This window comes from Bombus fervidus, chromosome 6 (genome assembly GCF_041682495.2).
Source record: "Bombus fervidus isolate BK054 chromosome 6, iyBomFerv1, whole genome shotgun sequence".
Classification (NCBI taxonomy): domain Eukaryota; kingdom Metazoa; phylum Arthropoda; class Insecta; order Hymenoptera; family Apidae; genus Bombus; species Bombus fervidus.
The window spans coordinates 14,663,557-14,676,316 of record NC_091522.1 but is presented as its reverse complement, the minus strand read 5'-3'; the positions used below and the strand labels follow the sequence as shown (position 1 = coordinate 14,676,316).

Genomic DNA, 12,760 nt, shown 5'->3' with positions numbered 1-12,760 from the left:
GACCGGAGAGACGCTTCCTGGAGGCGCTATAAATACAACTCTCGGAGGTATGACGCGATAATTACACGATTCTCATAACGCAGCGAATAGCCTGGACGACTTGACGGTGATAAGCCGATAAAAGAATGGCATGGCCTTGAAATGTTTGCACGGTCAGCGCAAAGAATCGTCGTAACATCGCGCGTTTCGATTTCGTCCCTACGAACTCGTATAGACGTGTCGGGTATCGCCGGTCGAAAAGTCGTGCGAGCTTCTATCGCGTTTCGCGACTATCCGACGATCGAAGGGTGCTTGTAGAGCACACTGTAAGCGCCGGAATTGAAAAACGTCCTTTCTCTATTGCAAAATGTTCTACTCGCCAATGAGAATACCGCGGCACAGAATTTAAGCGCAATTTCCTATTCCAAGTAGCTATTAATAACGTTAGAAGACGGTGCCACTGGGATACTACAAACGTTTCGAGTCGATCGTTTCTTCACTTTCGTTTACGCCATCTCTCTAAACGAATAAAAAGTGGCGCATCAGGATTTTTTCTACAGATACGTTTTTCTTTTTCGCGAACCTCGACCACGTTACGACGTACAAGTTTTCTCTTGCCGTTGAAAAATTTGTTTCTCATCGCTTACGGTGTTTTCTACAAACGCGCTTCGATCTTCGGCTCGACCAAACGAACGAAATTGATTTGTCGTCAAGAAAAATTCAACTTGGTTTCCCGAGGATGAACCACGAACGCGAAACGAGGGTGTAACGTCTAATTAAATAAATCTTGGTTGCGGTACGGACGATTTCATCGCTCGAAAGCCAGTCCCCGGGTGGAAAAGGGGGACAATGATACGCGGAACACGGGAATGAGAGACGTTGGAGGGCTGACGCTGGTCGCCTATGTACGCGCCTATCTACACCCCTTTGGGGTGCTCCGAACCGACAGATTCAACGATGTAACGCGACGCCCGCCAAACTTTCTCTTCGTTTGTTTCGCATTTTTTACCCCGTCGTTCTATCTTGTTTTATCGCGTGTCGTTCGTTTTATCGCGCTAGAACCTTCGATATTACCCACGAGGCGAAGAAATTTACGACAGAGGATCGAGAAAGTGGACGTCCGACGATTCGCTGAATTTTCGATTTGCTGTCGATCGACTCTTGAATGCGCAGGATGTCGTGTACGCGTACGTGGATACCTACCTACTGGTTGCGTCGTTCACGAGGGTTTGTCGGAAAAAGAGGACCGGAGAAAGTTTATCGGATTGGAAAGAGGATGAAAGTAGAGGTGCAGGAGATGGGGAAAAAAGAGAGAGAGAGAGAGAGAGAAGGAGACCGAGAGAGGGGAAAGGTTACAGGGAAAGACAGGAACGTGGCATGAATGGAGGGAGTTCATAATAACATCGAGGGGGCAACAGGGTTCTCTGTGTTCAGATGCTCTTTTCAAGAGTGAGAACCCTCCTCGACGCGCATTCAAGTGTTGCCGCTTTGTAATACCTCTTAATACCGCTCGCTGTCGACGTTATTAAGGATCCGGAACATATTGTCGACATAACAGTGGCAAATACCTCTATGGCGTCAAGCCTTTATTGTTGGTGTCAGCGCGGGCGCGGCCACGGCCACGCTGTTCGCGACAGGAAGCGGCGGATCCGGAGGAGAATTTTTTTCGTACAAATTTCGTGCTATCGTTCGAATCGATGTTCGGTTCCGTGGAACGTTTCGTCGTCGCCACGTCCAAGATTTCGCGAAAAGATCGTAGATCACGTTGTTCACGTTGTTCGAACGGATCGCGAGTTCGCTGAATGTCCGAACTACGAAATTTTGAAACGCAATAAACCGAGTGTGAGAACGAGTTTCTAGGGCTTGGCAGATTTATGCCACGATGCCACTATGCAACAGTCGTACTTTACCTGCAGATAAATCGTGCGAGTCAGCGTAAGACGACGCTAGTTAGAGACCTGCGTCCACCTTTTTTTCCCACAAAACTCACCTGACACAAGCCTCGCAGATAAGAGAAGGCCGAATGTGCCAGGTAGCATATATTAGGAACGGTTTTTTCGAGCGAGTGACACGTGCCAACGCCAAATCAAAATACCAAACGCGTGCCAACGCGCAATACGTAGGAGTTTCGTTTTAACGTGCGCGCGTCTTGCAAATGCATTCCGCGTTTCCTATCGTGCGAATAATATAGCATAGGTGTCCGATGTAAGAGGAACGAGGATACCACGTTCTTGCCGTTTCCATTTGATCGACGGCCCGTATAGTTGGCACGGTGCAACCGAGAGCCAGAACGCGAGAACAAAGGCTGAAACGTTAAAGAGGTGGCGCGTTCCTTTCGATGTTTCGAGGACGTAGCAAACCCCTTTTAATCCAGCGACTGCTTACCATCGGGTTCGTTTCCCGCGCGACGCGTCCAGCCGATGCGCGTTACAACAGGGACGATGACAGTCCACCGTTTCGACTACCCTCAAATCACCGAGCGCGCCTAACTAACCGTGTAATCGACAATTTCAGCCTATTAGGAGGTCCTACGTGTTCCCTTCGCAAACTACCTCGAACACGATTCCGTGGATACGCGCGACAAACGACAGCAAACAGCGATCAACGAATCTCCGTGCGCGTCTGTATTAAAATCGAAGCTCGCGTCGGATGAACGACGCGACTTTGATTCCACGTTATGCCGAATTTGCAACGTCGAGAGAAAAAAAGGAAAGAGAAATACACACGTCGAATCGACGTGGCTTTCTTCCCTAAGTCGGTATAAGAATTCGTTTATGACCGATCTTTAGAGAACTTAGTTGCGAGAGTGATAGCCAGCGCGGCCAGAATGGAGAAAAAAAAAACGCGCAGAAAACACAGAGAAGAACGATAGTGGGGTGCAAAGTTGTAGGAGAAATCGGTTTTTCGAATCTGGAACGCGAACCCACTGACACGGAACCGTGGCATAAAGTGGGCAGTGACACATAAAGAGCATATTTTCTGGCATTAGGAAGGTCCTGAGTAGCTACCTGTGTTCACGCTTGTTCGCGCTTTCCAGCCGAAGAATCTCCCTCACCGATCTTTCCACCAACCGTTAATGGGAAAATAACCGACGGATTACGTCGCCTAATCCACTCGTCAACGCGATATCGCATTGTTCCGCGAGACAAGAGGAATCTCGCGCTTTCGTTTTTTTTTTCCGCTTGCGAGAATCTCGATCGCGCCTCGTCTCTTCCCATCGCCAAGGATCTCCGTGATTTCGACCAGCGATCGCGTGTTTTCTCGGGAACGTGCATTTTCTCGAGAAAGCGAATCGAAAGGGAAGAAGGGAAAAAAAAGGAAAAGAGGGACAGCGTGGACGTATTAGACGCGGCCTGTCACCTGCGTATGCACCGAGCACGTACGTACGGAATAGCTTTCTAAAAATAATCGTCGACGATTCTAGTCGTCTCGCTTATACGCGATATGTACTCGACCGCGCGAAGATAGCCGCTATCTCGACGAGCCGGTGTCCGATGTCGGCCACCAACGCGACCACCGCGTTGCGTCGCATCGTGTCCGTACTTCCGATCCCCGCGTGCCGTACGCGTCGCTTATTGTTCGCCAATATTCCTTTCAGAGATACGGTAACCGCGCGACGACGTCGTACTCCACCGCGTAAGTACGCGTTTGTACGGAAATACGAGATACCCGATGCGACAGGAACGCGGCCCATGCAGAGATTCGTCCGTTTTCTCGCGAAATTTAACCCAAGTACGTATCGTCGTACTGCTACTGTACGTGTAGGTGGAACGACGGTTCCCGGGCAGCTGGCGAGCTTAAACGTACAGAAGCTTGGGAAAAAGACTCGGCTTCGTTTAACGAACTTTACGTAGGTATATATAGGTATAGGTATACGCGTTTCGACAACGTCCGTCAGGAAAGGTCTCTACTTGCATCGGAGCGTTGCTCGCGTGCCACTTACAAACGCATCGTCGCAAAGCCCTCTGTGTGCGCTTTGTTCGACGGGTTCAGGTGAAACCGTAGATACTTGACATCGTCGCGGACAGAGCGGTGGAACGAGCGTCGTTGTGAAACGTCGCGCTTTCGAATCTACGAAAGGCAGTCCGGTTTAATTTATCTGGATTTACACCGGTGAAGATGCCAACAGGCCGCTTGCCGACGAGTTTCGAGGGGCTGAACGAGAGGACAAACGGAGGATCGTCGAGTCGATTTTGCACAGAGCCATTTTGGAATGCAATTAAACGCGGTACAACGAAATACGACGCTGGTGCTGTGCTACCAGTGACGGTGCTCCGCTCCGTTCCGCTGCGTTCCGCTTTGCTTCGCTCCCTTCGTTTCCTCCCTCCTCCTGTCATCCTCCCATGATCCCATCGTGGCGAGCCTTCGCCCCGTCCCCGCTGCCTCCTACTCATCGAGCTAGGAATACCTCCGTTTATCCAGGTACGAGCTCGCTGCTCGCTCTCCGACCGAGCACGAGCTCTCTTTGCCGCGGCCCCTCGCAAAATCCAATCGTCTCGCGACGATCGTCGTAATCAACCGGAAACCGTCTGTCCCGCGACTCGCCTTCGAAACGGCAGCAATTTCGCGCCCAGCGAATTTTCCGGCACTCCGCGAAAGAAGACGCGAACGTACGAAAAGCGACCGACAAGAGGAAGAAAAGGAAAAGGACGAGGAAGGGGAAGCGCCGGGAATCGTTTTGATAAGAAAGCGCACCCCTGTCCTACGGGAACTGCGCCACGGGATACAAAGAGGGTACTCGGGGGATGAAGGCGAGGGAGGGAATAGGAAGACGAGGAAGAGGAAGAGGAAGCGGAAGAGGGGGGAGAGAGCGAGCGAGAGAGAGAGAGAGGGGGCGGGAAAATGGCGGCTCGGAGGTCATCCGACACCAAATCGAAGGAGACGCCATCGCAAAGCGCGGCACCGCCCCTCTATCATCGGTTCTTGCCTCTGCGAGTGTTATCGTTCCGTCTGACGCGCGCTTTCCAAATTCCACCGACTTTTCCTACGGACGACGCAACTCGCTGGATACGTCGAGATGTCTCGAGTCGAGTTTCGAAATTCTCTCATAACCGCGACTCGAGCTCCGATCCGTCGTCGGTCCGAACGATCGGTCGTTCCCGTCCAATAACCGGGTTTCAGAGGAACCGCGATGAGACGTCAACAAGCTACGCGCCAAGAAGCAAAACGCCAGGGAAAATCGTCGGAGACTCGCGACGCGATCCGTTTCTCGGCGGTGAAGTCACAGCTTGGGGAGTGACGCGGTGGGCAATTAGTCGGAAAAGGCGGAGCGGATTCAAAGGATTGGCAAGGCGTGGCGGACAGGATCGAGATTTTCGTGGCCCGTTAAAAGACACGTTCGTTTGTCTCTGCCAGAACATCGGCTTTCATTGATCTACGTAACGCCGACGGTGGTCCGTCAAGCTCGATGCTATTTTCATCCGCTTCCTGCCGACGGACGAGACAAGGTCCTGGCAGACCGCGCGATTCTGTTACATGCGTGTATACGTGTGTACAGATAAATATACGTATACATTGCCGTTACCGGTCGCAAATCGCTTTCTCGATCGAAAACGCGTTTCGTCGTTTACGAAGCAACCGGGTTGACGCGAAAGCGGCGAGACCGAGCGTAACGGAGACTCGAAACGATTTTTCCATCGTGTAAATACATCGGCCATGGGGTGGAGAGAAACCGGCGAAACACGCCGGTAGCGAACATCGCGTTGGCCGATAACAAGTTTTCCGCGCGTAAAATCACGCGCGTTCTCAGCCGAGAGAGAGAGAGAAAGAGAGAGAGAGAGAGAGAGAGAGGAAGAAAGATCGGGAATAGAAGCGAGGCGGAAAGAGGAGGACGAGCGAGACGGGAGAATGGTTGCCGGTGTTGTGAAATTAATCGAACGCGAGACGCGATAGCACCACGTAGAATCACAACACGGTGTACGGTAACGTTGTCGCGTTCCGTTTCCGGTGTTTGTCGCTGGCCTTGCGCGGTCTCGGGCGACGCGCGGACTCGCTCGAGTCCCCGCTTCGTCGCAGCCTGCTCGCTCGCTCTCGACTTTCCAGCGGTTCGACTTGCCGAGACGGAAGCAAAGTCGCTGGGAATTTTTCTGGCAATGTCAGAACCTGACTGGGGACGCGGCAACGATCCGGACGATCGTTCCTCGAGTTGGTCGAAGACGTTCACAGGTGAGGAAACACCGGCGAGAAGAAGCCGGTCTCCGTGGACACCGAATGGGGTGGCTTTCGGTCGGGGGTAGAAGTATGCGCCGCCCCCGTGCTCCTCCAATGGGACGAGCTCGCGCGCTCCCCGGCGACCAATGGCGAGAACCAACCGCTTCGCACCGTGCCGTGCTGCGCTCCACTCCTCGTCGTACGAGCGCGCCACAAAAAAATGAAAAAGGAGGCCGACTGGAAGACGAAGAGAGGGAGAGAGAGAGAGAGAGAGAAAGAGAGAGAGAGAGAGAGAGAGACAGCAGCCACCGACAACCTCCTCCGCCAACTGCATCGGCATTGGCATCGGTGCGGAGCGATCGGCAGTGCCATTGGCACCGCTACGATAATCGTTCGAGTTGTCAGTAGCAGCAGAACCGCGTTAACGCGCTTCCACGCGGAACTTTAGCCGACAGTTTTTTACTCTTCCTCGTACGATTTTCACTATCGCGGTCCGGTCGTCCAACGTCGACGTCGAATCTGTGAAGCAAGTGTGTTTCGAGCGGTGATAATCGGCGGATATCGGTGCGGTGTGAGCTGTCTGAATCGTCCGCGGCCAGGATGTACGGGACACGCGACCATTGAGGAACATCGTTTCTGGATTCGATGGAACTACGTCGCACCGGAGATACGAGTGACGCGCACCGGCAACAAGGATTTATGAATGAAGACACGAATGGCGGGGACGTGAATGAAGCGTGGTTTATCGAATAAACGTCGACCGTTCGAGCTGCGAATGCTTATTTTCGCGATAAGCTACGTCGGATCGTAGGTACGCACGGCACGAGTTGCAATCGCGTTTATTCTTCGATCGATAACGCGAGTCGACGATCGTGGTCGTCGCAGCTGGAACGCTCGAACGTCCGACGAACGCGGCGGCGGCGGCGGCGGCGGCGGCGGCGGCGGTGGCGGCCGAAGGGAATTTTCTTGCGAAGACGCGACGCGACGCGACGGTGAAACGAGCATCGAATGATCGGCGAGAAACGGAGAATCGACATCGAGAATGCCCGATAGCTCGGACCAACTATCGTCGCCGAACAGCGAGTGTAACAGCCAGATCGGTGGCATGCACCGAAACGCGTCCACCGGACAGTTTGACGATTCGTCGATGCCCGGCCTCGCGTTAACGCATCATTCGCATTCGCAAAACCTGACGACGGCGTCGAACGGTAGCCTGCAATATCCTCAAGAGTTGACCACTTGCAGTTCCGCGAATACGTCTACCAATATCGGAAACATCGGCGGACTTTCTCTGGGAATTACGGCCAGTAACTATACGCCGGATCAGATATCTTGTATGTGCAAGGCGTTATCGCAGAGACAGGATATCGAGAAGCTCACGAGGTAACCATCGTTCCTTGTTTCATATCTTTTACCTTCTTCTCTCTTTCTTTCTTTCTTTCTCCTTCCTCTCTTCTCTTCTCTTCTCTTCTCTTCTCTTTTCTTGTTTATTTTCTTTGCCTTTGTCTTCTGTTTTACCGATTCGACTGGTTCTCGAACGATCGCGATCTCTTTATCGTCGAGAAATTCGCGTTTCAGCCGCGGCCATTTCATGATTTTTCATCGACGTCGTTCGCGGACTCGCGGTCGATTCGACGCGACGCGACCCGTCGGTCGAAGCGGATCGTATCTAAAAGGAAGACACGATGTGTTTGGATGACAGGCTCCTATGGTCTTTGCCGCCCGGCGAGTTGCTTCGTCGCGACGAGAACGTGTTGATAGCGAGAGCCACGGTGGCCTTTCATCGAGGCGCTTACCACGAGCTCTACTCGATCCTGGAGAGCCATCCGTTTTCACCCGATCGACACCCGGAGCTACAGCAGATGTGGTTCAAGTCGCATTACAGCGAGGCGGAGAAGATCCGCGGTAGACCGCTCGGCGCGGTCGACAAGTATCGGCTGCGCAAGAAGTATCCGTTGCCGAAGACGATTTGGGACGGCGAGGAGGTGGTGTACTGCTTCAAGGAGCGATCGAGGAACGCGTTGAAACAGTGCTACATGAGAACCAAGTACCCGCTTTCCGAGGAGAAGAAGAATCTGGCGAAGGAGACCGGCTTGACCTTGACTCAGGTGGCCAACTGGTTCAAGAATCGACGGCAGAGGGATCGCACGCCGCAAACGAGAACGTAAGTCCTTCCTAGCGCGTTCTTTTCTCGCCTTGAAAATTCCTCGAGGACGACTCCCGACAGAGATGCGAAAGCGTCCTGCGAGCAAAACTTTCCTGCATGGAGGGCACGTGTGTCAACGGGGGGTCCTCGACTTTTCCATCGAGCAACAAGTGTTTCGACATGTGTATAGGGACGTGCGTTTTTCCTCGAGGGCCTGACCGCTTTCAAGACGGTAAATCATTCCCCGAACGAGACGCGTCTACGGAAATTATCGTGTTATGCGCGCGATATTAACGGTTCGTCGTCTTCCAGGCAAACATCCCGATCCACGATTCGTTCCCCATCGATCGAACAAAACACGAACTTCCGTCTCTTGTCGTTTGCTAGATCGATGCGAATCAGCCACGCAAGGACCACGTCGAACCCGTCCTTTTACACTTCGTTTCGACTTTCCGCTCGCTTCTCCTCTCGACGTAACTTTTTTCTCAGAAGGTTTGTGGCAACGATCGGCCGCGATCGCTCGAATTTTGCCGCTACGTAGATCGAGCGCGTGCAAAATGGATAAGGGTAATAGGAGAGAGAGAGAGAGAGGAACGTTGTTATGGCTACGACGACGTGGCTCGGTCACGGTCCGCTTTGGACCGTACGCTGACGCGACGTCGCACGCTCGCAAGTCCGCGATCGCTGGTTACGTTCGTTGTGCCACCGAGTTTCATCTTCTGCCTTCGAGTCTTTTCTTCGCGAAACTCGTGCAGAGGTTCGCCGAAAACGTGGTCGTTTTCGGTCGCGACAACGCTTCGGTCCGAGCCTCCTTCTCGTTCCGCCCCTAACGTCCCACTCCCTCGTCAAAACCTCTACGAAAAGGAAACGCGACGCCCTATTACCGTTTTATGACGCAGCTTCGGTTACGTCTCTCGTTTCACCATTGAGCTGTTCGCACTACCAATAGTTTACTACATAAAGGCCACGACCGGCCCTCTCCGATGCTATTTCCATCTATCTCGGCCGCGTTCCGTTCCGACAACCTTGTTTTTCCGTTTCCTCGCTTTCGTAGCGTTCTTCGGCCGCCTCGCGTCGCTTCCTTCTTTCGATTCGCGCCCGGTTAGCGCGCGATTAATCGCCGCCACGAAGGGTGCGCCGCCGTGTAGATGCTCGAAGGAAATCGGCTCCGAGTCCGCAGGCTGCTCGAGGAGCAACGGAGAAAAAGGAGAGACGCGTTTCGAAGTTCAGACCTTGGAGCACGACCATAAAAATGCGCGCAGTTCGTGGCAGGGCGACGAGGGAAGGTCGACGGCGGAGCGGTATAGAGACGAAGCGGCAGAAACCAGTGGTCAGGGGCGGAGCTGGTTGCACATGGACCACCGTGCGTGCACGTGCGTGTCGTCAACATTAACGTTAATACGAACGTTAACGCGAACACGTATACGCGATTTCTAGCGACTAACCGTGCGGAGATGGACGACGGCAGTGCGGCGACCGGGTGACGGGGAGAAACGTTCGCGCGTGCAAATGGCCGGGGAACGTTTCTTACCATCGACCGCGGAACAATGCGTCGCGAGCAGCCTGCCTTTGCTCTCCTTTTCTTCTTTTCTCCTTCCGACCTTCTCCCGGTGTGCCGAGGAAATTCTCGGAACGAAGGAACGCGTGTGCACTCGCGTGTGTGCGTACGAGTCCCTAATCGTCAGGTCCCTCCTAGGCCAAGGGTCATAGGTTTTTTCCGACTCGTAAGACAATGAGCAACCTCGCATATGTTTCTCGGTTCGAGCCTTTCCCTCGAATTTTCATCCTCGTCGAGACCCGTTCACGGGACGGACGCGAAGATTTATGACGGGTCAAGAGCAATTTCTCCTAACGACATTTTGTTTCTTCATCTAGGCCGAACAAGCCAGTGCCGCGCGTGTCTTTCGCGTATTCCAAGTCGAACGATCGACTTTCGTTCGAGTATCACGTCGCCTGTTGAATTCGCCTCTATACCGTTCTCCTCGTTTCAGGGATATGTTGCCGTTAAATTGCCAGAATAACGCTGGCAACGTGATCGGCAGTTCGGTGAGCAACGGAGAAAGCATTCAGTCGTTGCAAAACATCGATTCGAACGGCACGAATCTAGCGATGTCGCCGCTCTCGACGATGAGCATGTCGCCGGTCGCCGTGAACCCTTGCAGCCCGATGGGTATGAGCCCCATGGCTCCTCGTCATCCCAGATACGCAACACCGATGGTCTCGTCTTCCGTGCACACCACGCACCCTCACAGCGGCGGCCTCAGTCCCATGAACGACGTGAAAGCGCTGTGCTACGGACGTGGAATCTGCGAAACCGGTAAGCTCTCTTTTCCCATCGATTCTCTATCATCGATCGTCGTTACTCGTATGCGATCGAAATACTCTGGTTTCAGGTAAGGACGCGGAACAGAGTTCGGTCTATTACTCGAGTCACTCGAGCATGCATCATCAGTATTACCAGCAAACGCATCATCAGATGATGTCCAGCGCTCATCACTATCAACACCATCAACAGGGGATGCCGACCGGATACGAAATTACGCTTCCGCCCCCTCAGCACTCGACGTGACCAACCGACTACGAGACCGATCGAAACGACGCGACTCATCCAGGTCAAGCCGACGATTTGTTTGCTCGTGTCCACGCGTTTGCCTGACTCGGTGTCGCGCCTCTATGCCCGAGCAACGTTTGAAGGGAACCGCGCCACTAATCCTATCGATGCGCGGTCGAACCGCTTCGTTCCTAACGCGCATAACGTTCATTGTACATTTTTCCCATTCGCGAACGTTACTTTTTCCAAAAGCGTAGAAACGATTCAACGTTCGCGCGCGTGTTTTTCAGCCAATCAAGGCGCAATCTCTTGCGTAAAAGTTCTGGGAGGAGCCTTCCCTCGAAGGAGAACTGGTTTAACAGGCGCACCCTTCTCAAAGGTGTTCGCGATGGAGTCTCGTCAGCTGCTCCTCCCTCCTCTTTCTACGTACGAGTAAAACGACCGCGCAACCAGCGTATTTCACGAATGCAAATCGATATCGCGTCGCTGCGCGAATCACTTCCTCGAGCGTACGGTCTCTTCCTTTCGCACAGTCTCCTCGTAAATTCTTATCCGAACGCGTAACAGGTTTGCCAGAGTGAAACGCGCTGCGTGGCTCTTTAACGAAAGCGAGCCGCTTGCGAACGAAACCTCGCAGCTACGATTACTTTCATTTCCCAATTTTAATTCGAGCACGATCGATTTGTGCTATTCCTCCGCTCCGAAATTTAAATTCTTTCGATACGAAGAAGCGACTTCTGCTAGGTACTCGTTTAGGGTACGTGCGTGTGCGCGTGTGAAAGTTTGCCAATGTACATACGTATGTGTAGTACGTATGCATGTGTGTACGCATGTATGTATATATAGATCGATCACAGTGTTCAATTTCTGGTGCGAAATATATTTTTGACCGTAGAATCGAGCGTACGAACGGGCAATTTGCCCTTCGATAACTCGACTCTCGTGTCCCGAAAGAAAAGAAACGATCTCTCGGCAAACGATGTATCGCTTTGACGAAAATGTATTGTACAACTACGAGCGCGAGAGCGTGAGATGCGTTAGATGTATAGTTAAGTAAATCATAAATCTGTGAATCACGTTTCGATTTTTGTTACACCAAATTTTCATATTCCTTGCCTTGTAACGTTCGCGTTTCTACAGTTTAATCGCACGCGCGCGATATTAACGTATAAATGAGATGATATGATCGATCGTTCTCCGATTGATCTATTCCCGATTCGAATCACGTTCGAGATTAGTCGTTGAAATTTTAAAACGCATATCGCGAACCATTCGACGCGCATCGACGTTCAAATAGATATTTTCGGTGACATTATCGTCGGGAAACTAGATTATCGACCATGGGCAACGTGCCGTTAGCGTCCTCTTTTAACTCGTAAAGGAACTAGATTCGTACGATATGCTTTTTCCTCGTTACCTTCCGTTCCTTTCGATTTACGATTTACGAGTTTCAATATCTTTCGAGACTGGCAACGAACGCACATGAAAATGCATTCGATCCAGCGATGAAATTGTTTTCAATGACGCGCATGTACATAGCTTATTTATATTTACGAAAACTAATCGAATGGCTGATGGAAAAGAAGGGCGGAAACTTAAATCAGGCAAAAGATCTCGTCTACGTTTCGTCGCCTTTTGGCGTGAAAACGATGTCAAATATATATGTTTAGATAACGTATCGATTACAATATACACGGTACAACATATGAAACGTGTTATTCGATTTATGCTTTGATCGGTATGAAAGACGTATCAAAACAAGAAAGATGCACGCGACTCGAAACTCTATCGCTTTGTAGTCGTAAGGCGATCGAACGAACAGTAAAGTGGAATAAATCGTCGGTTAATATCGAATAACGCGAAAACACGAATGCAATAGGAGACGCCATCGATCGATTTTGAAATCAACGAAACAACGATCGAGTGCATCTTGA

General features: G+C 51.9%; 1 protein-coding gene across 1 annotated transcript; it reads left to right on the top strand.

Moving 5' to 3' along the window:
• Nucleotides 1–5,495: 5,495 nt before the first annotated feature.
• Six4 (homeobox protein six4) lies at nucleotides 5,496–11,902 on the top strand. The gene is made up of 4 exons (XM_072005380.1): nucleotides 5,496–7,512; nucleotides 7,832–8,293; nucleotides 10,267–10,592; nucleotides 10,669–11,902. Exons 1-4 carry the CDS (start codon nucleotides 7,172–7,174, stop codon nucleotides 10,842–10,844), a joined length of 1,305 nt encoding a protein of 434 aa, XP_071861481.1. The 5' UTR covers nucleotides 5,496–7,171; the 3' UTR covers nucleotides 10,845–11,902.
• The last annotated feature ends 858 nt before the right edge of the window (nucleotides 11,903–12,760 follow it).

What these genes read in the sequence shown, in the direction of transcription:
- Six4 (XM_072005380.1), top strand. Translation starts at nt 7,172, where the DNA reads ATGCCCGATAGCTCGGACCAACTATCGTCGCCGAACAGCGAGTGTAAC. An exon ending in CGCACGCCGCAAACGAGAAC is followed by an intron (nt 8,294 to 10,266) that starts GTAAGTCCTTCC and finishes TCCTCGTTTCAG; the next exon opens with GGATATGTTGCCGTTAAATT. An exon ending in ACGTGGAATCTGCGAAACCG is followed by an intron (nt 10,593 to 10,668) that starts GTAAGCTCTCTT and finishes CTCTGGTTTCAG; the next exon opens with GTAAGGACGCGGAACAGAGT.